Below are 25,332 nucleotides of genomic sequence, written 5' to 3' on the forward strand. Positions count from 1 at the left end.
TTCATCTTGTTTTATTGTAACCTCAAGCCCGCTCACATCCTTAATGTTCACTTTCCCTTTTCTTTTTTATTTCCCACATAGTGCATAAAACCCTAACCACCATCATAGCGTCACTCATGATGTACAGCTTCATGGGAGGGGGGCCTGTTTTGTTGCCATCGTGGGGAACATCTTGCTGGTGGTCTCCACGGCCACCGACTACTGGATGCAGTACCGTCTGTCAGGAAGCTTCGCCCATCAGGGTCTGTGGAGGTACTGCATGTCTGGAAAGTGCTACATGCAGACAGACAGCATTGGTAGGTCACGTGTTTTGTGTTCCAAATGTCCGAATAGTTCAACAGTTCATCTGACTTATCGTCTGAACCACTCTTGAAATAGTTCGAGATACATCCATTATGTCAATAGAATTACTGATGTTTTACAGAATTATTTCAATACTTGGCAAGGTGCAGGACAGTTGTTCACTGGATAGTTTTAACCCAATTAGTGTTAATGACTTTTTTTACCCTCCACCATGGAAGTAATATTTTCACCAGGCATTTATTTTGTTTGTTTGTTTGTTAGCGGGACAACGTCAAAGTACTGTACAGCTTTTGACAAAATTTAATCAATAATAGACCTTACGCCAATGGAAGATTCCATTAAATTTTGGAGGGGATCCGGATCAATATGTAGATTCTGGATCAGTTTCAAATATTGAAAAGCCCCTCTCATCTTTGGCGAAATTTTGATTCTGGTTTGTTCCTCAATTTTTCCACCGAGTTTTATCCAGATCGGATCTGGATTGTGCATTTCATCACGATTTTTGGGTAAAAATGGGGGTGCCCATACATTTGGCCCTACTGTATCATTATACATAGTTCCCACATGACGTCACAACATACGGGCATTTCCCGACCTGACGCCATTGCTATGGGCAGCTGAAACGAGTTTGTCCTCTGTTTACAGTCAAAAGAGCACAATATGTTAGTTTCGTGTTGGGTTAATGGTTCACTAATCGCAGCGATAGTTCAGGAAAGGGAAGTCGGCAAGTCAGATCCGTAACTTCGGGATAAGGATGGCTCTAAGGGCTGGGTCGGTCGGGCTGGGGGGCGAAGCGGGGCTGGCTCACGCCACAGCTACAGTCTATGGGCTGGAGGAGCAGCTGCCACCGCCGTACTCTTCTCCCCACCACCCTCAAAGTTGGCGTCTCTGGGAGGTCACGAGCCTGTGGGAACCAATGTATTAATGGGGATCGAAATTTCTTCCAAGCCTTTAAAATGTGAATAATAATGATACCCATGATCTGGATCACTGATCGAGATGACTGCAAAATATCTGACAAAGAGGATATCTGGTGCTTGGTGGAGGTTTGCGCTCTCTGATTGCTTTTGCTTTGTCCCCTTTTCATATTTTGGGGTGGGTAAATGTTCGGTGAGAAACTGTCTGTTGGGAAATGGAAGATAGAAAGTACCAAATTTGACAACTCACCTCATACTGTATGTCACAGTTGTTGGATGAACTCTAGAACTTGTGGCCATCAATACATTAGATTTGTAGGATTCTGAATACTTTGACTTTTTCACCTAAATTTGAACAGAAAATGTATTACACATCCAACAGAAATCTGGGTTAAAATGTAGAAAGTTTATTTTATACAAACTCACTCACGATGAATGTTAACTCAGTTGAATGGAATGCCAGTTTTCAGTTCCAGATTTTTTTAAAAACATGTTTTTCAATCATTTGCACTATAAACTACCATAAAATCTCAATGTTTCCTCTGTGACATCTTCCTCTCCTCCTCCTCCTCCTCAGCTTACTGGAACGCCACCACCCGGGCTTTCATGATTCTCTCAGCCATGTCATGCTTCGCTGGCATCATCATAGGAATCCTCTCCTTTGCCCATTTCTCTGCCTTTGAGAGGTTCAACAACCGCTCATTTGCTGCTGGGATTATGTTCTTTGTCTCAAGTGAGAAAAGCCTGGTCTCAGAAATGTCCATTTTAAATGTATTTTTTCACGCCACCTTCAATATTACAAATGTTAATTTTGCATTTCTGTATACTAGATTTATTCTATGTTTTTGCACGTTAAACAGCCAAAATATACATAATAATGCTACTTTTTCTTGTTGTTTCAGCTCTTTTTGTGCTGCTTGCAATGGCCATCTATACTGGGGTGACAGTGAACTTCCTTGGCAAGCGATTTGGTGACTGGCGTTTCTCTTGGTCCTACATATTAGGCTGGGTGCTCTGCTCATGACCTTCTTTGCAGGTTTGTTTACTCATTCAGTGACTTAAAAAAAGCATTTATGTTCCTAAAACTGCCCATTTACCCCCAGTTTTTTCTCAGTGGTGGGACTAGGCTCAGCTTTTTGAAATATGAGTCAAATAAAGTTTAGTTTCACATGTTTAGGAAAAAAATTTTCATTTTGAGATTGCATTTAAGAACGGTCCATGCATTCTTGCAAATGGACGTTTAATCCTGTAAAGGTACATTTTAATGATCTAACAAATACAGTTTTTTGTTTACTAATTCATAAATAAAGTGCAAATTAGATTTTTATACTTGCAAAGACTGCTTTCTGACCCTTTCCCTGTCTTCTGTGTAACATTGCAGGTATATTCTACATGTGTGCATACAGAATGCATGAGTGTAGAAGAGTGGCCGGCCCACGTTAAACATAAACCTGGATATAAAAAAGTGTAACGGCTACAAAGTTCAACTTGCTGGTGTTTAATAAAATTTGTGGCATGCATTACACCCAAAGAAGCCTTTTTTTCTTACAAGTATAAGCAAGCAGTTCAAAACCGAATGACCTCAACAACCGTGGAATCGTTTGTTTCCATCCAGGAGTCGTTCGATTTTTAAAGAGTTTATCATTTGACAAAAACTGGAACACTGACACTCCTCACCCTTTAGTTGGCAATGAAGCAATCATTGCTAACAAACTGAGATATTAAGAGGCTGTGTTCGAAATGGCACACTCCGCACTATACACTACAAACTCAGTGAGTATATATTGTCTACTATATACTATAAGTATAGTTAGGATGATGACAGTACCCACTGAAGTATACTTCCAAGTTTCCCAAGATGCATTTCGAAACTACGATGACAAAAACCTGAAGCACACAGTGTTAAATATTTCTGTTGATTCTCCACTTTTGAAAGTTCTGAATGCATTTTAAACCAGAAAGTGACCAAATAGAATATCAACATGTGGTCTTTTGATCCTTAAAACTCGAGGTAACACATTTCATTTTGGAGATTGTTGGAGACCCTCCATTGTGCTACTGACAAACCTTCCGGTTAACTTCAAAACAAGAGTCTTATTTACAAAAACTAATGGAAGACAAGAAGAGATGCTTTTGTTTTGAAAAGGGGATGTTTGACTTTTAGCTTGAAGCCGGTCCCAGGACGATTTTACATTCCGCTCACAATGCATCATGGTGTAGTTGAGTATGACTAGTGTGCTCACCGTGCATACTTCAAAAATGTCCCAATATAGTATACATCCAGGTATTTCTCACATACTCAATCTTTCCATGCTATCTAATGTGAATGCGCTACATACTTATTTTCATGTCAGACTTAGTATGAGTTGTACGTTAGTATGCCATTTTGAACACTAAGCTTCAAAATGTCTCCCATATTCTGATACTGTGGCTCTAAATGTCAAAGGCAAATTTATGGTAAAGTTATGCCTCATCCGGTGTTTGTGTCTGGCTTCTGCATTTCCAAAAATTTTGCTCCGACTTTTTTGAGCACAAAGTTTTTACTTGAGCAACGAAATGTAGATGAAGAAAAAAAGAAGATAATAGGATCAATGCAGGTGTTGAAAGTGCTGAGCAACAAAGTGTAGTATCTCCACTCGGGGCTCTTTCCATGCACATAACCCCATACATGAGAGATATTATAGGGAAGGACACAAATAAGGAACACCGCAAGAGTCCCCAAAGCCATGCCGATGGATTTCTTCTTCTGTGCCTTGGAAATCCTCGGGCGGCTGTACAGGATTAGGATGCAGCTCACGTAACAGTAAACACTTATTACCAGTGGCAGAAGGCAGAGTACAATGAAAAACTCCAAGCGTACAGGAAGAAGAACCTCCAGCTGCTTTTGAGAGAAGTCTTCATAGCACATACTGATGTTTCCACTGGACAGAGCTGGGTGATTGCTGTGTGATGACTGTGATTGCTGCAGTGTGCTGTGGACATCAGCCAGATAACAACACAGATAACTACGGCATAGGCAGGTTTGTGCAGCTGGTGATAGGTGATGGGGAATGCAACCGCGATGTAGCGCACCACGCTGACCGCCGACAGCAGCAGAGAGCTTGTGTAAATGGTGGAAAAGAAGATAAAGGAGGTTGATGGAACACATGACATCTGACAGAGTCCAACTCATGTCGGAGGCGGCCTCGTGCATTTTGAGGGGTAGGATTATGAGGAGGAGCAGGTCAGAGATGGTCAGGTTGAGGAGAAGAATGTCTGTTAGAAGAGGTTTAGAGTGAATCTTGACAGAGAAGGCGTATAGAGCCAAGATATTGGCAGGAAAGCCTATCAGGAAGGATATTATGTTCACTGAGAGGATGACCTCACTCTGCACAGCTACCTCCATAAGGAACCTACACCAAAGTACACAACAAACATGTCAACTCACAATGTCCCAGTAAAACCATCATAACAAAGCGGAAATTAAATGTACTCACAGCTAATACAGGTGATTCTTTGCCTGACAAGGACAGATTATACCTGCTCGGTTCAAAGATGAGTTGATATAAAAATAGTAACACCCCGGAAGCAGCAAGTCATAGTTAAAGTAGGTGTCACACACTAGTCTGTCAGTCCTATACTGAGCAGCTGGTTTATCATTAACTATGAGACACTGCAATGCCTGATGTTGACTTATACAGTATCTGATATCTTAGACATGGAAATTAAGGTCCTTATCTTAAGGGCTCTGTGCTGGACTATATTTGTACTTCATTGAGCTATCAAAATACCTTTAATTAATCATTTTAAAGCTACTGTTCTTTGGTTATGTTTCACTTTTACAGTTGCTCATCCTTGTCAACTCATTCTTGCTAAGAGGTAGTACAACAGACCTGGTCAAGGACTGGACCTATGAACATAAATGTGCTTAAAAGTAATGGTGTGTGGTACACAGTATTTTATACAGTATGGAGAAGTTACATAAACATGCCCCAGGGTTTGTAAATGCAGTGTGGAAGTCCTGACGCTTGGTGGTTATCAGTGATAGAATAAATTGTATGGAGAATCCAGGAGGTGCTCTGAATAAACTGGTCATTAAGTTTACACTAATTATTTCATCATTATATTTCTTACCATTTTGGTTCCTCACCCACCACTAGTGCTGTAGTACTTGAGACCGTTCTTGACCAGACCAGATTTTAAAGGTCTTGGTCTTGTCTCATAGTGTCCAAACTCTGAATTTTTTTTTCAAGACCAGCACTGATTTCTGCTATTCTTCAGCTTTACAAATGTTATAATAAGGAGAAAAATGTCTGTCAAATGTATTTCAAATTATTTCAAAACCACAGAGAGAATGTTATTTAACTGGTCAACATTGTCATGGTTTTTTATATGAATTCTTATGGCCTCCGTTTTGTCTCGATTTGGTCTTGTCTCAATCTTGACTCCCAAAAGTCTTGGTCTTGTCTTGTGCACTGTGGTCTTGGACAAGTCTTGGTCTCAAATAATGTGGTCTTGAGCACAACACTACCCCAACTAACCTCTCAATAACCTGTATACTGAGCTAGATTCAGGACTAAGGCTCCACTGGCATCTGCTCAAGGATCTTTAATCAGATCTAATCTTTATCCTGTTTTGCCTTGTTTTCTCTCTAGTGTTGTGCCTTGTAATTTCCTTTCTTGTTTTGTTTTGTCCAGTCTTGCCATGTCTTGTCTTGCGCCTCTCTTGTCTGTTGTCTTGACTTTGGCCTGTCCTATAATGTCTTATCTAAAATCTTGTTCCCTGTCTTGTCTTGTTGTGTTCTGCCTTGTCCTGTGCTTGTCTTTCCTTTGTCTGAATTAATTAAACCTTTCAATGCTAAGATGTTTCATCCATTTTTCTTTCTTAACACATAGTTCCAGTCATGAAGCACTGCCAAAAGTTGTTAAATTACACTTTAAACTAACACTTTCAAACATGGATGACAGAACATTTTTTTTAGGTCTGTCCTCACCAACATCTGAGGTAAACTACCAGACTATACAACAGTAAATTGTGAGCAAAGGGACACTGGACAGTGGTTTTGTTTTGTTTTTATTTTTGATCAAATACATAACTTTAATTTTTTTTTTTTGCAGAAAATTTTTAAAAGAATGAGAAACATTATAAAGCCATTGCAGATTCAAAACAGGACATTACTTGAAAAAATCATATTGTAAGGTTGAGAACATATACAGACATTGAGTCAACTAGTGGTAAATAGTTATTCCTGTCTATGATTATCACAACTATGCTGCGTGTATAGATATAAGCTGCTGATTGACATTTGATGTTATAGATAAGAAGAAGGTGTTGAGTCAAACTAAATGCAAACAAGCATTTTTTTTAGCATCGTATTGCAGAACTTTCCATTTACTTCCGAGAAGCACTCTTGTTTTTAAATTTAACCCGAGCATAGTCACAGTTTGCTTCCTTCCTCAACACCCTGGGCTTCACTGCATACATACTTCCCATTTCTACAGCACTGCTCACAAAACGTTGGCCAGAATCCACCTTCCTGTGATTTTCCTCCAGACTGAAGCTCTTAGGAGGAGATCTTTGCTTCTTGGCTTTCCACTTGACACTGGAGTAAATCAGTGATCCATCATTGGTTGCTTCTGCAGTGTCTGACACCTCATTTTCCTTTTCAAGCTGAGTTGAAGGGGTTGTATTGATCTTTTGTTTCCTTCCAAAGTCATAATACACAGAAATGTAGGTTAAAAACAATGTTTTTGAACCACTGTGTGATGTGAAAGCAAACAGTTTAACTGTAATTGTTGTAAATAATACAATGTTTATTTGATTTAAAAATTAGCACTACGACTACATTTTTATTTGGTTCAATGAGTTTTAATTAAGGGTGTAATGATTCATCCGTTAGGTCGATGAATAGATTTATCTGTGCTTGGCTAGTTGGCCTTCCGGATGACATTAATTGATCTAAAATTGTTTTAAAAGGTAATCAATTGTATCGATAAAAGGAAATACCGCATTGGTAAATTAAAATTTAGATTAGAAAAGTTAACATCCTGTTAATTTAAACTAACTGAAGTGTTGGTTGGACTTATTCAATAAAATGTAAATACTTTTGCCAGTAAATGTTTACTTGTTTGTTTATGTCCCTAATAAATGTATAGACGGTTCTGATACAAGAAACAACAGGAATCTATGAAACCTAACTTGTACTGTACAGTATTCAGGTATTTATTTCACTCTGGTTGAATTATTATGTTTGCTAAAAAGTTTATTGAATCAATTTTGATCGAATCATCTTGAATTATTTAATATCTTCCTTAAATCGAATCAATGATTCAAATCGAATGGTGCTAAAACAAATTGTTACACCGCTACTTTTAATGAAAATGTGTTGCCAAATCAAATTGTGTGAAATTTCCTTAAATTTTTCTGAAAATTTCTTGATTGTCCAAATAAGTGATGAAACCAACAAGATTGGTTGAAATCAAATAACCTATAAGAGTCATCTGGAGGTTTCAGAGTGTAATAACTTACCTTAAATAAACAGTAGAAGGCATACTAATAGGAAGAATAAGATATTTGTAGTGATTAGTATGGATAGAATCACTTGACCTAAACACAAAAAACAAAAAAATAATCATCATTACCAAAGGTTTCTTAAAGATCAACCAACACAAAGAGGAAGCCCTGTTTTTCAGTGTTGGCTCCATTTAATGATAACTTCTGAAATATTAAGAAGTACAAACCTTGATTTTTAGGGACACTAAATCCTTGAGTGACAGATCCCAGTGAGTTGACGCTTCGGCAGAGCAGAGTTGACAGATCCGTCCCCAGATGCTGTTCAAAAGTAATGGTGCTTCTTGTGGTCAAGCTGTTCGGAGACTTGTTGTTGATCTTAAATTTTCCTTTTGGATCAATAGGTTTGTCATCTAAAAGCCAATCAAGTGTGGGAGAAGGGTTTCCCATTGCTTTACAGATACATTTGACTTGACTTGCATTTTTTTTGCAGTCAGGAAACGACAGAATGAGCGGAGGAACTGCAACCAAGAAAGAGAGAATTTTATTTGCAGATTAAATTTGATATGAAAACCAACATTTTTGCCATGTAAACATTTATATTCTGCTTTGAATCAATTTGTACTTTTAAAACAGTGGTTTCTCAAACTTTTCAGCCCGCGACCCCCAAAATAAAAGTGCCAGAGCCCGGGGACCCCCACGGTAGCTGAAGGTGGTTGAACACAGACATGAACAGTGAAGAACAGTCATGTGGACACAGGGTCATCTATAAGGGGGACTAAAGGGGGAGAGATTTTTGGGGTCCATCCATAAAGTCAGCAAAATGATGGTCCATTGTTCTATGAATTTATGATAACCACATTTATTTATTTATCGGAATAATATCCACTGCTATCCAGGAAGTTTGTTATTTATGTCATAGTAGTCATCTTAAATGGTAAATGGTAAATGGACTAGATTTATATAGCGTCTTATAACCACACTGAAGCAGTCCCAAAGCGCTTTACATATCAGCTCATTCACCCAATCACTCTCACATTCACACACCAATGGGACAGGACTGCCATGCAAGGCGCTAGTCGACCATTGGGAGCAACTTAGGGTTCAGTGTCTTGCCCAAGGACACTTCGACATATAGTCAGGTACTGGGATCGAACCCCCAACCTCTTGATCAGAAGACGACCCTCTACCACCTGAACCACGGTCACCCGTGAAGATTAAAGATTTAAATCCTTGTTTTAATCAGAATTAAAATGGGTTAAAAGTTACCAAAAATGGTAGAAAAGGTGGAAAATATGGTGAAATGGGATTTTAAAAACCACAGAAATTGGTTAAAAGTTGCAAACTGGAGGGGCCAAAAACAGACAGAAAAAGTGGTAAACAGGGTTCAAAGTTTCATTATTGGCTTAAAAGTGGCAGAAATTGGGTAGGGTAATGTAATTCAAAAATTAAGAAAAATGTGTTTAAACTGGCAAATAATGGGCATTACAAATTGTGAATGTGGTTAAATTGGCAAAAATAAGCATGAATTATGGTGAAAAGTGACAATAATGGGTCAACATATGCAACATTAGGTGGGAAAAGTGGTGGAAATGGTTTATAAGTGCTGAAGTGTAGAAGTGGCAGAAATGGGAGTACTGAGGCAAAACCGCATTAAAGGAGCAAAAATATAGCAAAAAAAAATGGCAAGTTTGGTATAGTTGCAGAAAAGAGGTAAAAACAAGCAAAAAATTGGTTCAAATTGTTTAAAAAAAATTATTTTTAGTTTCTTGAAAGCATCTGGCAACCCCCTCCCAGTTTCTCATGACCACGAATGTAGTCCTATCCCCCAAGATTGAAAACACCTGCTTTAAGATACGTATCTGCTTGTGTACAGATTCATTGGTTTATTATGTTTTTATTTAATTCTATTTGAAAATGGACAGAGCACATTGATGAACAAATGTAAAAAAAAAATCACATAATGTAAATGTGCCATAGTTGGCAAAAAAAATGCTTATTTGCATCTATTGTCCCTTGGCAGGTGACAAAACAAACATTATTCACAGGGGTTAAAAGTACGTACTGTAAATACAATACAGTCAGTCAATCAGCAATACAAACTGCATGAATAAAACAATATAATCATTACAGTATTTATTGGTTTAGGTTGAGTGTAAATATTAATGTGCATCTGTAATCTGTGTCTTTATCTGTTTGTTAGCTCTGCAAAGGACTGTAAGATGGATGGATGGATGGATGGATGAATAGATGGATGAACTGTAACTGTATTCAGTCACATACGTACACTTGACTTCCATCAGGGGCCAGGGTGGAGCGTCCGACTCCATCATCGTTCTCAGCTTTACAAAGCCACATCCTCCTCTTTTGTGGACACTTTACTCTTCAAAGTCTTTCCAGTCCCAACCAAAGTCTCATTTTGTCTTCAACTTCAAAACCAGCTGTATTTCTCACTGGTGGTTTTAGCAAGACTAGAGCATGTCAGAGTCACATTGCTGTTCTTTGTTACTGGACCTGATGAACTCAGCAATATGTTTTGTGTCTTTGGGTGAATCTGAATCAAGAACAAATGAAATACACACGAATGGAAGAATATTTTTTGCTGAGGCAGAATTGCAGAGAGTGAAAGTGTGTGCAGTTTGGATGGATATTAATCATCTGATCTTTGAATGTGTGTGTGTGATGGAGGGTGTTTGGTTGGAAAGTTTTGCATTTACTTTGTTTATGTAATGTTATCACTGCCGTCTATCTGTTTGTTTGTCTGTTTGCAGTTTATGTCATAAGTACTTAATGTATTTGGACTAAATTTGAACCAAAGATAGAGGCTTACACCACGGAAGATTCCATTAAAATTTGGAGGAGATCCGTATCAATATGCTGATTCAGGATCAGTTTGAAAAATCTAAAAAGTCCGATCTCTCATCACTGGCAAAATTCAAAAATGAATATGTTTCTTTGTAATTGGTTGATGTTTTTGTTTGACTCAGTTATGTTGGGTTAGTTCCTCAATTACCTCACTGCGTTCCATACAGCTCTGATCCAGCTTGTGCATTCATCGCAATTTCTTTAAGTGTAAATGGTGATGGTACCATGATCTGGATCATTGATCTAGATAACTGCCAATATCTGGTAAAGAGGAGATTTGGCACTTGGTGGAGGTTTGCTGTGAGTGCTCTTGTTTCATTTGTTTGCATATTGCACCAAAATGAATGGATGGATGAACTGTAACTATATTCAGTCACATACGTACACTGGACTCCAATTACCGGTATATATAACATACATACCACTGACCATACACTAAATCTAGAGCACTTAAAAACATTAGTTCAAATTTTTGAGTGAAAATAAGCATTTAAAGATGGTAATTTAGGGCTAACAACTTAATCATGTGCAGCAGTATTTAAGTACTAACTACATCTGTCATATCTATTTATCTTTGTGAGTTTGAATCCTGGAAAGTAATCAGATTTTATAAATGGAGCTCATAGTGACTAGAGCTCCTTAGGGCACCTCACATGGTCCATGTGGGCTACATGGTGTCCGCGGGCACCATGTTGGGGACCCTTGGTTTAGGTAACGAAGGTTTAGGGTAATGAACGACACTTAATGCTATGACTGTTTTATTACTTTGCATATTGCACTTGAATGCATGAAAATTAACTGTAGATAACTTTTGTTTGATTGCTTCTGTTCAATATTGTTCATCATCTCCATTCCCGCTTCTTTTTGCTCCTTTAGAATCAATATTTCCCATCCTACATGGTTTCTATCTTTGTTTAACAGTGAGTTAGTCTTCAGATGACTGGACGGTGATAAAATAATGAAAAAACAAACTCACATGAGACTGAAATGGTTGTTGATTGTCGTACAGTCACATCAGGTGTACCATCCTGCTTCTTGTGGACGGCGGTGCAGCAGATTTCATTTCCGTCGTGTTTGTAAGAAGCAGTGAAAGTGAGAACAGAGGTTTGGACTTTAGTTTTGTCTGAGTTGTTCTCCAGTGTCTCCTGACTGTTACCCAGCCCTGGGGTCCAGGTCAGTGTTGGAAGATGAGGCCAACATGGAGCTGGAGTTGAGCACCGTAAGTTCACCACGGTACCTCTTCTCTGACTGACAGAGTGGATGGAGTCAGTGTCAGGTTTAAAGGATGATCTGGTAACAGAGAAACATTTGATGAGTCAGTAGTCTTTACTCAACCTACCCTTGTTTAAGATTGAATAATTCTATAAAATAGAAATAAATGTAACTGGCTAAATAATTATTATTATGTGTAAAGATGAAAAACCAACCTTGGACCACAATAGAAACAGGGTTCTTATAAAAACTATATTTAAGTTTATTTTCACAATCCAGTCTGAATGCGTATTTGTCAGTGTGATTAACACTGGTGATGTTGGTTGTGCAGTCTTTCCCTTTAACGACTGCTGTCATGGTTTTATGGAAGATGGGATCCTCATGCTTATACCAAAATCCTTTACATTCATTGTGAAAGTTATTTTCATGATCACTCCTAATAGTGAAGGAGCAGGGGATGGTCACACAGGATCCCCTCATGACCTCGATCTTTTGCGGCACAGAAACATTAAAGTCCCCACAACAAACCCCTGAAATAAACCAAAGTAAAAACCAAATTTAAACAGAAATAAATTCATGTAGAAATAGAAGAAAAAAACAGCTCATGTTCACAGCTTTCAGTAGAAGTAAATTTAATTGTTTTATGGCAGAGATGGGTAACTTCTGTCAGAGGGTGGCCCACAAAAATGTGATTGTCTGATCCGAGGGCCACATTATCAACATTTATGTTAGTAATTAGAATAATGACCAATCTGAGCATTAATACAGGAAAGAACAAAGGGGTTTGTCCTTGGTAGTCATTTTGTGTGAGTTTTCTTGGTGTTTTTTGAGTTTTCAGATATGTTGTGTTTTTCATATACAGTCTATTTTTTGTTGTCATTTTGTGTATTTTTTTAGTCATTTTGTGTTCAAGTGGTTGTTTAGTGTGTCTTTGCCGCATGTGGCCCCCGGTTACAAGTTAGACATTAAATATTCACTGTTCCTATTTAAAAAAAAAATGAAATATGAACTTACCAAGCAGTAAGAAGCCCATAAGCAAACAAGTTGGAGCCATCTTCCCTGTGAGATTTGTAGTTCAAAGGTGCCTGGAAAAAAAAGTAATACTAATAATATTAATTAAGTATGTTGTTTTGTATTTGCTTACTCATTAATTATACAAAGCCCTAACAGTATATCAAAAGACTTGAACTGAAGACTTACATGTCATTTACAAGGCATAGGCAACTGGCGGCCCGGGGGCCACATTCGGCCCTTGTTCTAATTTAATGTGCCCCCAAAGTAAATGTATAAAAAGAATTACCACATTGCCGGAAAATACAGTAAAAAAAAAAAGAGAAACACAGAAAGTACTCCAAAAATACACAAAAGTACTGCAAAAAAGAAACAAAATTACTCAGAAAAATATACAAAATGACAACAAAAGTACACCAAAAGACAAGAAAAACAAAAAAATGATTCTGCAAACCAACAGTACTAACAAACAAGCAAAACGACAACCAAATTACACAAAAATAACTCCAAAAAATGCAAAACGACAGCACGAATACACAATATGACTCCAAAAAACATATATTTTACAGGAAAACACAAAAGAACAACAGAAATGCACAAAATGCCTCACAACGAGCAAGACAACAACAAACATTCATAGAATGAGAGAAAAACACAAAATTACTATTAAAACACTTTGTTCTTTCCTGTATTAATGATTGGTTATTATTTTAAATGCTAATGTGAAAGTTGATAATGTGGCCCTCAGATCAATCAAACACATTTTTGTGGCCCCGCTGTGATAAAAGTTGCCTACCTCTCCAAATCTCTATACCTTTTTGAGAGCTATGACTTCTATATTGTTTTTTTGTTTTGTTTTTTGTTTTGTTTTTTAATGAACCTGTGCATAAAAAATACAATTTAAATTAAGAATAACTTTCATAAAGGCTTTATTACAGTTTTATTCTGCCTGTGACGTATCATAAAATAATAATACTTACGTTGCCTCTGTCAGTAAAAAGTTCAGGTGTCTCGATGAGGTTGTTTGTAAGAATCTAGTGATGGAAAACTGAAGAACTAACACAAATGAGTGTGTGATAAGAAAAGGGGATATACATACAAACCCTTTCTGTTACCCACAGAGTAGGAATTCAATGTTCCACCCACTTTTTTCACACATATTTTATCTCTGAAACTGTGAATATGCTGTAAACACTTGATGATGATATGATAGGGTTTTTTAATAGTAAATGCTAATTAAATGCATATTCAGCTTCTGCTTTTTTTTTTTTCATTTTGAAAAAATGCCACAACCTTCAAACCCAATGACTCAGTTGCACAAATAAGAAGAACTAACACCATGTGAAGCTGTACTTTTCATTATCTTGTTCATCTCAGACTGAACAACTTCTGTTTTTGGCCTTTCTCAGCAAAAGGTTTGGTTGTTTTAAATAGTGGGAAAATAATTTAAAAACTATAAAAATGGGAGATTTGCTCAAATAATTAAAGCAACAAAACAACTTTTAAAACAAGAGGCCAAAGCAGTATAGAAAAAAACTTTGATACCATAAATGACTTTACATCCCAATTTTACAAATTGTGCTAAAACCATGTTAAATGATGCCTGTTTCTATGACATTTTCAATGAAGATAAACACACTAATGATAAAAGAACAAGTCATACACAGATGCATATTTAAAGAGTGTTCTATTTCATAATCTTTTGTGAGATGTCTCACTATGGGATGTGACCTCTGTCTAAATTCCTCAGAAGCACTCTATTTCACTATGCCAATCCTGATTGGCCGGTGAAGTGCGACAGTCCACTAGGAGACCCTCCCACCTCCTATAAAAGGAGGAGACGCACAGGTGTGCACCATTCAAATACCTCTTCTCCTCTCAGCTATCTCGCGCATTAGTTCTGCCCAGTTTAACTGTACGCAGATGGGATTTTCTTCTTTTCCAGTCGACGGACGCTGGCAGGACTATCGCCTGCTTTGAGGCCACACCGAGAAGTGGTTAAAACAGCTCAAGGTAAGAGCTACTCGGTGAGTGCTGTTTTTACTGCCGCAAGTCACGTGGAGCCTCTGAGTGTCACCTCTGGCTGATTGCTCCTTCCGACGCTGCTCCTTCAGCGCACACATTGGTCTCAAGCGGCCTCTCACTTCAGTGACAGTCCCGCTGCTAGCTCCGTGCCGCAAGGACCTCAGCACACCTAGCTGTCGTCTCTGACCACTGCCCTCGATGCCTCCGGGGCTCCTGCACATGTCGTTCTTCCTCCTGGGCCCTCACTGCGGTGTACGGTCCAGCTCCAGCTCCATACCACAGTATCCAAGCTTCCGAACTCCAGCGACTCGGCTGCCATTCGAAAACATTTCCCCTGTCCCCAACGTCTTGAACGTTCCAGCTCACGTTGGCCCGCATCCTCGCTAGCACCTTTGTTAGCCACCACCTAGTAGCGCAAGCAAATCCACCTGCTCTTCTTGCCTGCGTCAAGCGGTAATGGAGGCCGAGGCTCCTCTCACCGAGATGCACTGTGGCTCGCCTTTGTCCATGTGGTGGGAGAATCTCCAACAACGAAGGCCACGAAGCCTGCTCGAGCTGCCTGGGCGTTGAACATGCCCGAATTGCAGTTAATTCCCCGGGCTCTTGTCACTGCACGGTGTTCAACACCCGGTGCCTTCACAGGAGACTGGTACGTCTTCTGAACAGGCTCGAGCAGGGCCCCTTTCCCTCTGCGCACGGCGCTCCTGCCGTGGTGGACCGGGAAAAGGTGATTCTCCTGGACGCTGCAGCTGCTCAGGGCTCCAGCTGGGGTTCTCAGCTGAACCTGACAGATGTCTCCCTACTTGACAAGGACATCCTTATTAAAGACTGTGGAGAGTTTGAGGAAGACTCCTCCGACCCACTTCTCTCAGGTGTGGATGATGAGGATGAGCTCTTTGTCATCCCAGCTCGGAACGTACTGTCGGCCGCCTTCGCTGCCTCTCAGGAGGACATGGAGGGCTCCATGTTTATCTTCCATCCTGGATCGATTTAAGGTCACATGGGTCACACACAGATGAGCTAAAACACCTTGGGGTCACATTGACCCCAGAGGAACACCAAGGCGTGTAATGTGTGTTTAATGCATTGAAAAAATATCTTCATGGTAATTGTATGCTTAATTAGTTGCACCCATCAAATTAGGAAAAGTCATGAAATATGAAGCATGAAGCAAAAAGAAAAAAAAAATTAACTGTTGTTTTTTTGAATGATAAACATTAAATGGGGTCAAATTGACCACAATGATAATAGGACTGACAGTTGGCTTGTAATAAAATACAATGTCCCAAAGTTATAGCCTAAATACTCACTAGGTGGCAGTGTTGGAGCTTTGAGAGACTGTATAGAGCAGAAGTTACTTTGGCTTTTCAGTGTTTGCTGATGTCATTAAAAGTGTTCCATGTCTGTATGATGCTTATAGTGTATTGATTGATTCATCCATGGAGGTGCTGCTCCAGAGCATCCCGTAGATCTGAACACATGCACATGAGTTCAGATCTCTGAATATATAATTTAGGGTTATATAACCCTAAATTATATATTCTATTTAGGGTTTTCACAGCGGATCATTAACCTTGTCATCAACCCAGAAGTCGCCATTTTGGAGATAAAGCAGCAGGCCTACAAACAGCAGCAGACAAGAAACAAAATGGTTAACTATTGCTGTGTTTTTGACTGTACCAATCGGTCACACAGTGAGACACATTGGGAATTTTATAGATTGCCAAAAATCATCACAAATCAGGGAGAACAATCTCACAAGTTATCAGAGGAAAGGAGGCGCTTGTGGCTAGCAAAGCTAAACTAGGATCCCCGAGGCAAAAATCTGGACTATTATGCATCATCAACTACCTGGATTTCACCAAGCCCATACACAGCGGAAGACCTTAAATCTTATAGAACTTTGTAGGTCGTGTTAGCAACGGATATATCGTCAGAGAACTCAGGCAGTTCTAGTAATTTCACAGTGAACCTGCAGCATAGTTACTCTAAAATAGTATACGACCAACAGGAAATCCTAGATTCAGGCAAATCAAACAGTTATAGTCCGTTAGATGCGACTACTCTGGACCTCGATCCTCGAATTCCTACGCCGGCTACATCCAGCGACCTGTGGAGCAGAAGCAAGCAACCAAGCTAAAAGCTAATCCTCTGAGAATGCCGCTTCCTTCCATCCTGCTTTCTAACGTCCGCTCCCTGGAGAACAAACTGGACTACCTGAAGATGGATTTAAATGCAAGACAGGAGATGAGGGCGGCGGTGTTTGCATATGAAAGCTGTCTGCTTTATTCCCCTATCTTACAGTAAGTATAATTGGTGATGACGATGGATAATACTGTGGTATTATCTGTTATTTCTTTAACATTGCTTTCCCCAGGCTGTGTGAAAATGAGGGAGAAGTACATTTAGCTTGAGGAAATGCTGAAGCATGAGACTGACTCACTGAGTGTCATGTGTCATCTCAGTGTTTGGTGCTGAGGTCAGTCTTTCCTTACACACAGAACGCTGAGACTTGCCAAACTGATTCAATTCATTCTTTTAAAGGTTTTAAATCATCTTTACAATTTTGAAGTGTACAACATTATTTTTGAAAAATGGTTTCAATGATTTAAAAAAAAAGGGTTTCCTCTTTTTTTTTGGTGTGAATACAAAATAAGTCAAGTAAATAAAAGGTTTGGAGAAGGCATAAAAATGAAGTCATAGTGGAAGCAGCACCAACGAAACAATGCAACTTCCTCCTCTGAGCTCCTCCATCCATCTTATGTCTTTGTCAGCAGAGCTGGACTCCAGTCATGCATGTGGACACTGTCTCCCTTTTCTTTATGTTTTTTGGGTAAGTAGATAAGATTAAAAAAAAATAAAAATACTATTTTTGTGCATATACTCAGGTTTTTATGAAACATTTCACATTTATTAATGCACAATAAAGCTGCTTTGTCTAATGTAAGGTGCATTATTAAAATAGATGTCTATGGGTATATTTCTTAGATTTGTGTACTTTTTTGTCTGGACATAGTCAACTGTGTCTTATATTCTTTGGGAATGTGAAATTGTTGATTATTTGGGACAAAATTAAAAACAAGTTTCCATTCCTTTTTCATTGTTCATTTTGATTTAGCTGTAGTCATAGTGTGTTGACTAAAATGCAAATTAGTTTTTGTCAAAATCTAGTCATCAGAAATATTTTAGTTATAGTCAAGTTTTAGTGCGCTAAAATGACATTAAGATTTTAGTCAACTAAATCCGTTACAGATGTAGTACAGTAGTGTTGCCTTTTTTAGTACACAGACAGATTTTGTTATCAGTGCATAAAACCACATGATCACTTGATATCTGATTGGATTTCTTCCCATGTGACAAAGTATAGTTTAGTTTTCATCAGTTGAAGAAAATATCAACATATTCTGAAAGTTTTTGTTCACATAAATTGTTTTAATTAGCCATAGTCTTATTATTGTCATCTAAAAATAAAGTCAACAAAAACTCTGAGAAAGATTTTTAGTCAACTGTGATAAATTGCACATTTTTTAATGCATATAAAGCTGCTATGTCCACTGTAAGGTGTAAGGTGTATAATTAAAATTGATGTCTTTGGGTATATTTCTTGGATTTGTGTACTTTTTTTGTCTGGACATGGTCAACTGTGTCTTGCATTATTTGGGGGAGTGAAAATGTAGATTATTTGGGACAAAATAATATGTTTTTAATTAAAACAAGTTTCCATTGCCTTATTTATTTATTAGTATTTTTATTTTTAGGTTCATGATTCCAGATATGTTTTAACAGCTTAAAAGCTCTATTCCACTAACTATGAAGTTTTCCCTCTTCCTGTTTCTAAACATGGTGGATTGCAAAATGTGTCTGTGCCGCAGTCGAGTAAACCACAATACAAATCAAGTTTATTGACCCTATTCACCCTCTTTCAAACAAAGGAAGAATATTTACCCACAATATCATTTATGGATGTTTTATTTGACTTTGCACTCGAGGGAAATGATTTCTTAAATCTGACTTTATTGCCTCAGGCAAAATTCTGTTTTCCAATCCATCCTATTCTCCCTGTGGTTGACTCTAAAGAACATCAGAGCTTTAAAAAAAAAAAAACTTAGTTTGGACTTTGTAAACATGAGTATTTACAAGTAAACTAGTAAGGCTCAGGGCCAGCAAGGGATCAAAGTTCTTGTAGTTCAGAAGCAGTTTCCATATTCTGCTCCAATATCTAAAAACAAAGAAAAGTCAGATATGTCTGAGACGTCCACACTGTGATTTATTTTTGTTCCTCAGATGCATTGTGGACTGGGGTGCATACAGCCTCTCCCGTACCTTCGGTCCCAAACCATGTCCGAGCTCTGGCCGGCTCCTGTGTGGTCATTCCCTGCTCCTTCACACCTGCACCTCCTCGCCCTCCAAAGGGAAGGAAGGAGAAGACTGATGTGCGGCTAAGGTTCAGGGGTGGGGCCTATCTGTTTCCTCTAAGGAGCACGGCTTTTAACAGCCAGGACCGAGACCAAGTGAGCCGGGACTTTCAAGGCAGGGCATCTCTAGTTGGCCGGACTGCAGATGGAAACTGCTCGGTTAAAATCGAAAGGATCAGACGTGATGACCCTCGTGTTTTTGAGGTTGCTCTGAAAGCAGAAGAGGACTTACTGTGGGGCAGGCCCACAAGTTTTAACCTGGATGTTTTCAGTAAGGAAGGATAACCTAAAATTTCTATGGTCATCTCATCCAAGAGAATTCTTCAGCTCTGTGAAGTCCATGTTGTTTGTTTCTTGGTTATTGATGTGTTGAATTGAAAAGGTGCATATCGCCACCTACTGTACTGTGGAGTCTATTCCCCTTTACTTAGCTTTTATAATTCAATTCAATTAAACTTTTTTTTATATACTTTCAATTCCAACAATAGTCATCTCGTAGCGCTTATCAAAATATATTCTTAGGAAAAAACCCAACAATTCCACATGAACATGCATCAGCTACAGTGGGGAGATAAAACTCCCTTTTAACGGGAAGAAATCTCTGTTAGAACTGGGCTCAGAGTTGGCAGCCATCTGCTTTGACTGGTTGGGGTTAGTGGACAGAAAGAGAAGAACAGAACAGGATAGAGAAAGGAAAGAACATCAGCGTGTCTTAGACTAGCGGAGCCGTGAACCACAGATCAGGAACTGCCAGCTCCAGCGTCAAGACACCTGAAACAGAAAAGAAAGAGAAGGGTGAGGAGAAACACCTGGTGCTAGACCATGTGTGAGTGGAATGGAAATGAGTATGGGGTGGCGTGGACATCAGTGTAAATGATGTGTAATCAGTGTAGTGGGTATGTTACAGGGGTCAGAAGTGGGGGTTGAATTACAACCCCGTCACTACCGTGTCTTTCTGGACAGCACCTGTTAGAGGACTATGTATAGATGAAATGCCCCAGAATGACAAGGGTCAGTACATTGTCAGATTTGTGTTCCCACTTTTGAAACTTCTTGTCTCCTTCTGCATTAACAGACACACCTGACTCACCAACCATTAGCGGCCCAATGTCTGCCGCAGAGGGACAGCGGGTGATGCTAAACTGTTCTGTGAGCTACCACTGCCCCTCCAGGCCCCCCACCCTACAGTGGAGGTGGGATCGAGGAACCGGGCTAAATAGCACCCAACTGGAGGAAACACAGAGTGTGTACACAGATGCCCATGGGCTGGTGTTAGTGGCCTCTCTGTTCTTCAATGTGTCCCACCAGGTGAAGCCCAGAGTCAAGTGCGAGGTCAACCACCCAGGGATCAAACCTGTATTTGCCTCAAAAGAACTCCATGTGACATGTAAGATTTCACTAAATACTTACAGTTCTCGATCGAGTTTCCGCTAAATTGTATCTGTTTTGAATATGTTTTCAGTCGCACCTAAAGATGTGAAGGTGGAGGTGCAGTCGTTGACTGTGCAGGAGGGGGGCAGCGTCCTGCTGATGTGCTCATGCAAGGCCGACCCCCCAGTGTCAGAGTACCACTGGTCCTACACACAGCACAGCCTCACATTTCACCTGCGCCATCACACGCATACGCTCCGGATGTACAATGTCACTCGGGACTTGAGGGTGAAGTGCTCAGCCCGGAATCTGATTGGTCGAGGAGAGTCCCAAATGACCTCATTAAACATACAATGTAAATACATCTACTACTCTCCGTAGAATGAAGTAAAAACACTTCTATGCATCTGTCTACGGGACTCCACATCCCACAATGCAATGAGCAAAACTTTTCCGACAATGTAAAAAAGAGAGTGTTGGCAGTTAGGATCGAAACAAACTTTCAAGCAGCATATTTTACCTTTTACATATTTGTACATTGGAAATTATGTAAGTGTTACTGATAGATATAGGTGAGAAACTCAGATCAGATATCATCAAATAAAACCCCAGAATAAATGAAGATGTTACAATCACGAGAAAAAAAAAGTATTTTTCTCTCCTGCAGATAAACCTGTTATCCTCCATTTCTCCTCCTCCTGTACGTTGGAGAACTCTGAGTTGTCGTGTCACTGCTTCGTGAACTCCAACCCCTCACCTGTTGTTACCTGGAGCATCAACGGGACAGTTACAACAACACAAGATTTTAATGTGTCTGTTACATCCCAGCCTGATGTGCATGTGGCCACACTGAGGGGCCACATGGAGGAAGCTTTGAAGGTGATCTGCTTTGCTTTCAACACAGTAGGAAACGACTCTCTGGTGTTGCTGCAGGGAGGAGAAGGTAGGTTCAAAGCTCTTTTTTCCCTCTTTCAAACAAAGGCAACAACAGCAATACCTCATTGCTGTAGCAACTGTGCAACCTACTAGCATCTGAATTCCAGCAAGTGTATTGTGTTTTCCTTTATGAAATAATATGTTAAGGTTTCATTTATTCAAACAAACTTTTTTTTAGGAAGTTTATTTTGATCTCCTTACATGTTTCGACTGCAAACTGTCAGTGTTTAGATATGCCTCCCATAGATATGATTTTCATTTCGGGCAGGGCACCCTCGAGCAGTTATCACAGTATCCATTAAGTGTTACAGTATCTCATAATTATGACTTTTTATCTCATAATTACGGCTTTCTTTCTCATAAATATGACTTTCTTTCTCATAATTATGACTTTCTTTCTCATAATTATGACTTTACTGACTCATAATTATGACTTACTGTGGTGATTTTATTTCTTTAGTGTTTTTTTTTTTTGTGTGTGTGGCGTAAACAGGCTTCTACACTTATGAGTTCTTTCTAGGTTGGCCAAATGGCAGTTCTGTCAGGCTGGCCACGCCCCCTGTCAGCCATTGGTCTCTGGAGAAGAAAATGTTCCCTCATTCCTGTTGATGTTGAGACTCTCGATGGCTTCTTTGTGCTTGAAGCCAGAGACCAGAAATCTCAAGTTGGCCACCCCAAAAATAACTCATAAGGACACATCAAACCGATCAGTAGATGCCTCTGAGGAAGACTGACAGTTGGCAGTGGAAAGAGATCAAAGAAAATGTGAAAGAAAATTTCCTGAAAAAACTTAATAAATGAAACCATAACACATTATTTTAAAAAAAACGAACTCATAAGGGCACATCAAAGCGATCAGTAGATGCTTCTGAGGAAGACTGACAGTTAGCAACCAAAACATGTCATGAGATTAAAGGAAATTTCAAAGAAAAGTTGCTCAGTTCTCCAGCAATGAAACCTTAACATATTACTCACATCTTAAAGTGGAAGTAAACCTAATGAATAAAGGATTGGTCAATTCTCCTTTCAAAAACACTGGATTTAGTAAATATGAAGCGTGTTTCACAGTCGATCTTCAGTTACAGAAATGACCCGTTTGTTATGGATGACGATACCAGCTGTGGCCATCTGTTTGGGTGTCGTCACCCTCTCTTCTCTTCTTTTTTGCTGGTGCCGAAGGAGAAGTGAAAAGTATGCGAGGCCTATTCGTGTCGACTTAATATTCAACACACCTGCTTATTTGTGAGCTTCACTCACACCATCTGCTCCCTGCAGACGCGTGCTAGGCAGACGCCCCACTGTGTACCCTGGAGGAGTGGGAATCTATCAGGAGAGAACGCCGCTCTACCTCAACTGCACAGAAGTGACTCACGTTTACACCAATGGCAGCTACCAGCTTGTGTACCAGAACTGCACACCTTTGTTTGTTCATACCAAACAGGTATTAGGAAAAAAAAAACATCCCTCAATTAACACTATCACTATCGCCAGGTGATTTTTACTTCATATAATATACCCAATAAAAAGTCATTATCATCAAAATATATGAAAATATGACAATACATGACAAATTACAGTTGTGTTCTTTTATTTTGACTATGCCATGCCTAACAAAATGAAAAAGTAAAACTACCATGCGTGGAAAAAATTAAGCAAAATAACTAAAAACATTTAATTAAGCCCTTTATCTAAATCTGAGGATGAGCTTTTCCTTTCTATTCAGATGCGGCCGATGGGCAGAAGAGGTGGAGAGAGACGAAGAGGTGGAGAAGGTGGACGCAAAGAAAGACGAGTTGGTATCAAGGACGAACATTATCCTCCTGGAACAGACGCAGACACGGCCATCTACCTGGAGATCCTCTGAGCTTCCCTTTCAGCATTTCATTGCAGACGATTTCTCATAACAATGGTTATCTATGTGTGTTTGGGTTTCAGGCGTTGTAAATAATGTACATCTCTATACACTGATTTTTGGACATGGACAATCAATGGGTTCTAGGTTAGTGCCACATGCTTTTGTGTATGATGAAGTGGTGAGAAAAGCTTAATCCTTTCCTCTGTGATGCCGCTGCACGCGTCACCTGATATTCGATATCTCAAGCTGCATTTCCAATGGAGACACAAAGAGATGTTCTGCACTGTATGAAAAACCAAGATTGTTAATGCTTTTTCTGCTTTAATGTGCATCTTTTTTATTTTTCAAACTTGAAAAAATACACAGCTACTGTTACATGTGTCGTGACTCCCCCAGGTGATGATGTGGATGTAAAAGAGGTGTAGTGTGGAAAAAAGGTCTTCATTGAAACTGACTTGAAAGTAATACAAAGTATATTCAAACAAGCGCATCGAGGGTCAAATCATACTCTGAGGAAAAACAGGAGAGAAACTGCATATATCCCTTTCACAGGGTTTGCAGACATCATATGTTCACTAAATTAGCCTTAGCTTGGACACAAAGAGAGAAAGAGTTTATTGTGGTCTAAAAGGTGGTAAAGCTCCTATTTGTCAAAGAACTGGACCAAGGAACTTTCCTGGTTCCAGGGTCAATATAACACTCCAACAACTGTGCCTTTGTGGTGGCTAGGTTCAATTGTGAAAACGTGTTCAAGCATGAAAAAGGCCAACACTCAAATTTAGGTGAAAAAGTATATTGCATTAAATGAATATCATATGAAGCAGTCAATACACCTCACATGGCAATGCCAAAGGGAGATGTTTTATGGTTCCTATTTTCCTACATTCACATCCATCCATCCGTACTTTGACCTGCTTGCTCCTTTTTTTACGGTAATGGGGGCGTGAGGCAAGGGTACACCCTGGACAGGGCACGAGTCCATCGCAGCATTACACAAACAACCACTTACACTCACGTTCACTCCTTCGGGCAATCGAGAGACTCCAGTTAACCTAACAGTCGTGTTTTTGGATTGTGGGATGAAGCAGAAGAACCTGGAGAAAACTCAAACAGCCCAGAGAAAACATGCAAACTCCACACAGAAAGAACCCAACATTGAACAATGCGTCGACAAACATTTTTGTAGTCAACATTATCAATTATGTTACTAATCATTTTTGCATTATTGAATGTTTCCAGTGACGTGCAGTCATGGTAGGCAAGGGAGGCAGTGCCTACCCAAGGGTGAATTGATACTTTGATTATTTGTTTTAGTTATAATATAATTAAAATATAGTTATAAATGATTTATTTTTCAATTTCCGATAGCCTACGGTACCTATAAGTCCAGAACTCAGCTGCCCGCATCATCACCAAAACATGGAGTCATTCTCACAATTCAAAGTCGAACTCAAAACCCATTTATTCACAACAGCATTTCCCACCTGACCTCCCCTGCTCTGTCCCTGTGTTTTAGCTTCACTTTTGCTGTTGTTTTTATACTGTTTTAGCTTAAATTTTATTGTGGTTTTATACTCTGCTGTTGTGGTTTTATTATGCACTGTTACGTGACCTTGGGTGACCTGAAAGGCGCTGATGTTCAAATAAAATGTATTATTTTTATTATTATTAAGAAGACACATATTTAGTTGACAACATTTCTTTAATAAAACATGGAAGAATACAAATTAAAAGCAACACAAATAGGTGTATTAACACATTTAAAATACTGGTGCTTTGAAAAGGCTTTTGACAATCAATACTTTGAATGGTATTTTTACACTTTCTGATGATTCAGATTATGACTAATTCCATCAGTGTATTCAATACACAGGGTCAGGTGCTGCTGGGTCCACTGTGGTACACTTCTCATTAATAGCGCTGCTGCCCTTGA

General features: G+C 39.2%; 2 protein-coding genes and 2 long non-coding RNA genes across 6 annotated transcripts; 1 reads left to right on the forward strand and 3 right to left on the reverse strand.

Moving 5' to 3' along the window:
* Positions 1-2,457, reverse strand: LOC114477542 (uncharacterized). Its single transcript, XR_003675726.1, has 3 exons — positions 1,651-2,457; positions 1,471-1,565; positions 1-273 (listed from the first exon to the last, which is right to left on the reverse strand). It is a non-coding gene; the product is annotated as an uncharacterized LOC114477542 (long non-coding RNA).
* A 1,030-nt stretch (positions 2,458-3,487) lies between these two features.
* Positions 3,488-4,795, reverse strand: LOC114477532 (free fatty acid receptor 3). The gene is given in 4 exon segments (XM_074783830.1): positions 3,488-4,179; positions 4,182-4,355; positions 4,357-4,612; positions 4,697-4,795. Coding segments are annotated over 3 exon segments (912 nt in total). The 5' UTR covers positions 4,606-4,612; positions 4,697-4,795; the 3' UTR covers positions 3,488-3,690.
* A 1,586-nt stretch (positions 4,796-6,381) lies between these two features.
* On the reverse strand, positions 6,382-13,892 carry LOC114477541 (uncharacterized). Its single transcript, XR_003675725.1, has 7 exons — positions 13,778-13,892; positions 12,801-12,871; positions 12,002-12,316; positions 11,551-11,864; positions 7,940-8,230; positions 7,728-7,805; positions 6,382-6,903 (listed from the first exon to the last, which is right to left on the reverse strand). It is a non-coding gene; the product is annotated as an uncharacterized LOC114477541 (long non-coding RNA).
* Positions 13,893-17,601: 3,709 nt separating this feature from the next.
* LOC114477524 (B-cell receptor CD22) lies at positions 17,602-23,774 on the forward strand. Of its 3 annotated transcripts, none has more exons than XM_028469866.1 (8): positions 17,602-17,655; positions 19,107-19,508; positions 20,313-20,624; positions 20,700-20,963; positions 21,276-21,551; positions 22,624-22,735; positions 22,820-22,985; positions 23,268-23,774. In XM_028469866.1, the coding sequence occupies exons 1-8, from the start codon at positions 17,619-17,621 to the stop codon at positions 23,406-23,408; spliced, it is 1,710 nt and encodes a 569-aa protein (XP_028325667.1). In that variant the 5' UTR covers positions 17,602-17,618; the 3' UTR covers positions 23,409-23,774. The 3 variants fall into 3 exon arrangements, with proteins under 3 accessions (XP_028325667.1, XP_028325668.1, XP_028325669.1); XM_028469867.1 differs by having other exon boundaries at positions 22,630-22,735; XM_028469868.1 differs by lacking the exon at positions 19,107-19,508 and having other exon boundaries at positions 17,606-17,655.
* The last annotated feature ends 1,558 nt before the right edge of the window (positions 23,775-25,332 follow it).

Source organism: Gouania willdenowi, chromosome 16, assembly GCF_900634775.1.
Source record: "Gouania willdenowi chromosome 16, fGouWil2.1, whole genome shotgun sequence".
NCBI classification, from domain to species: domain Eukaryota; kingdom Metazoa; phylum Chordata; class Actinopteri; order Blenniiformes; family Gobiesocidae; genus Gouania; species Gouania willdenowi.

Bases quoted from the DNA above. Each gene is read 5' to 3' on its own strand.
- LOC114477524 (XM_028469866.1), top strand. From the start codon at position 17,619: ATGTGGACACTGTCTCCCTTTTCTTTATGTTTTTTGG. The intron at 19,509-20,312 runs GTAAGGAAGGAT...CTGCATTAACAG, and splicing joins TTTTAACCTGGATGTTTTCA to ACACACCTGACTCACCAACC. The intron at 20,625-20,699 runs GTAAGATTTCAC...ATATGTTTTCAG, and splicing joins AAAAGAACTCCATGTGACAT to TCGCACCTAAAGATGTGAAG.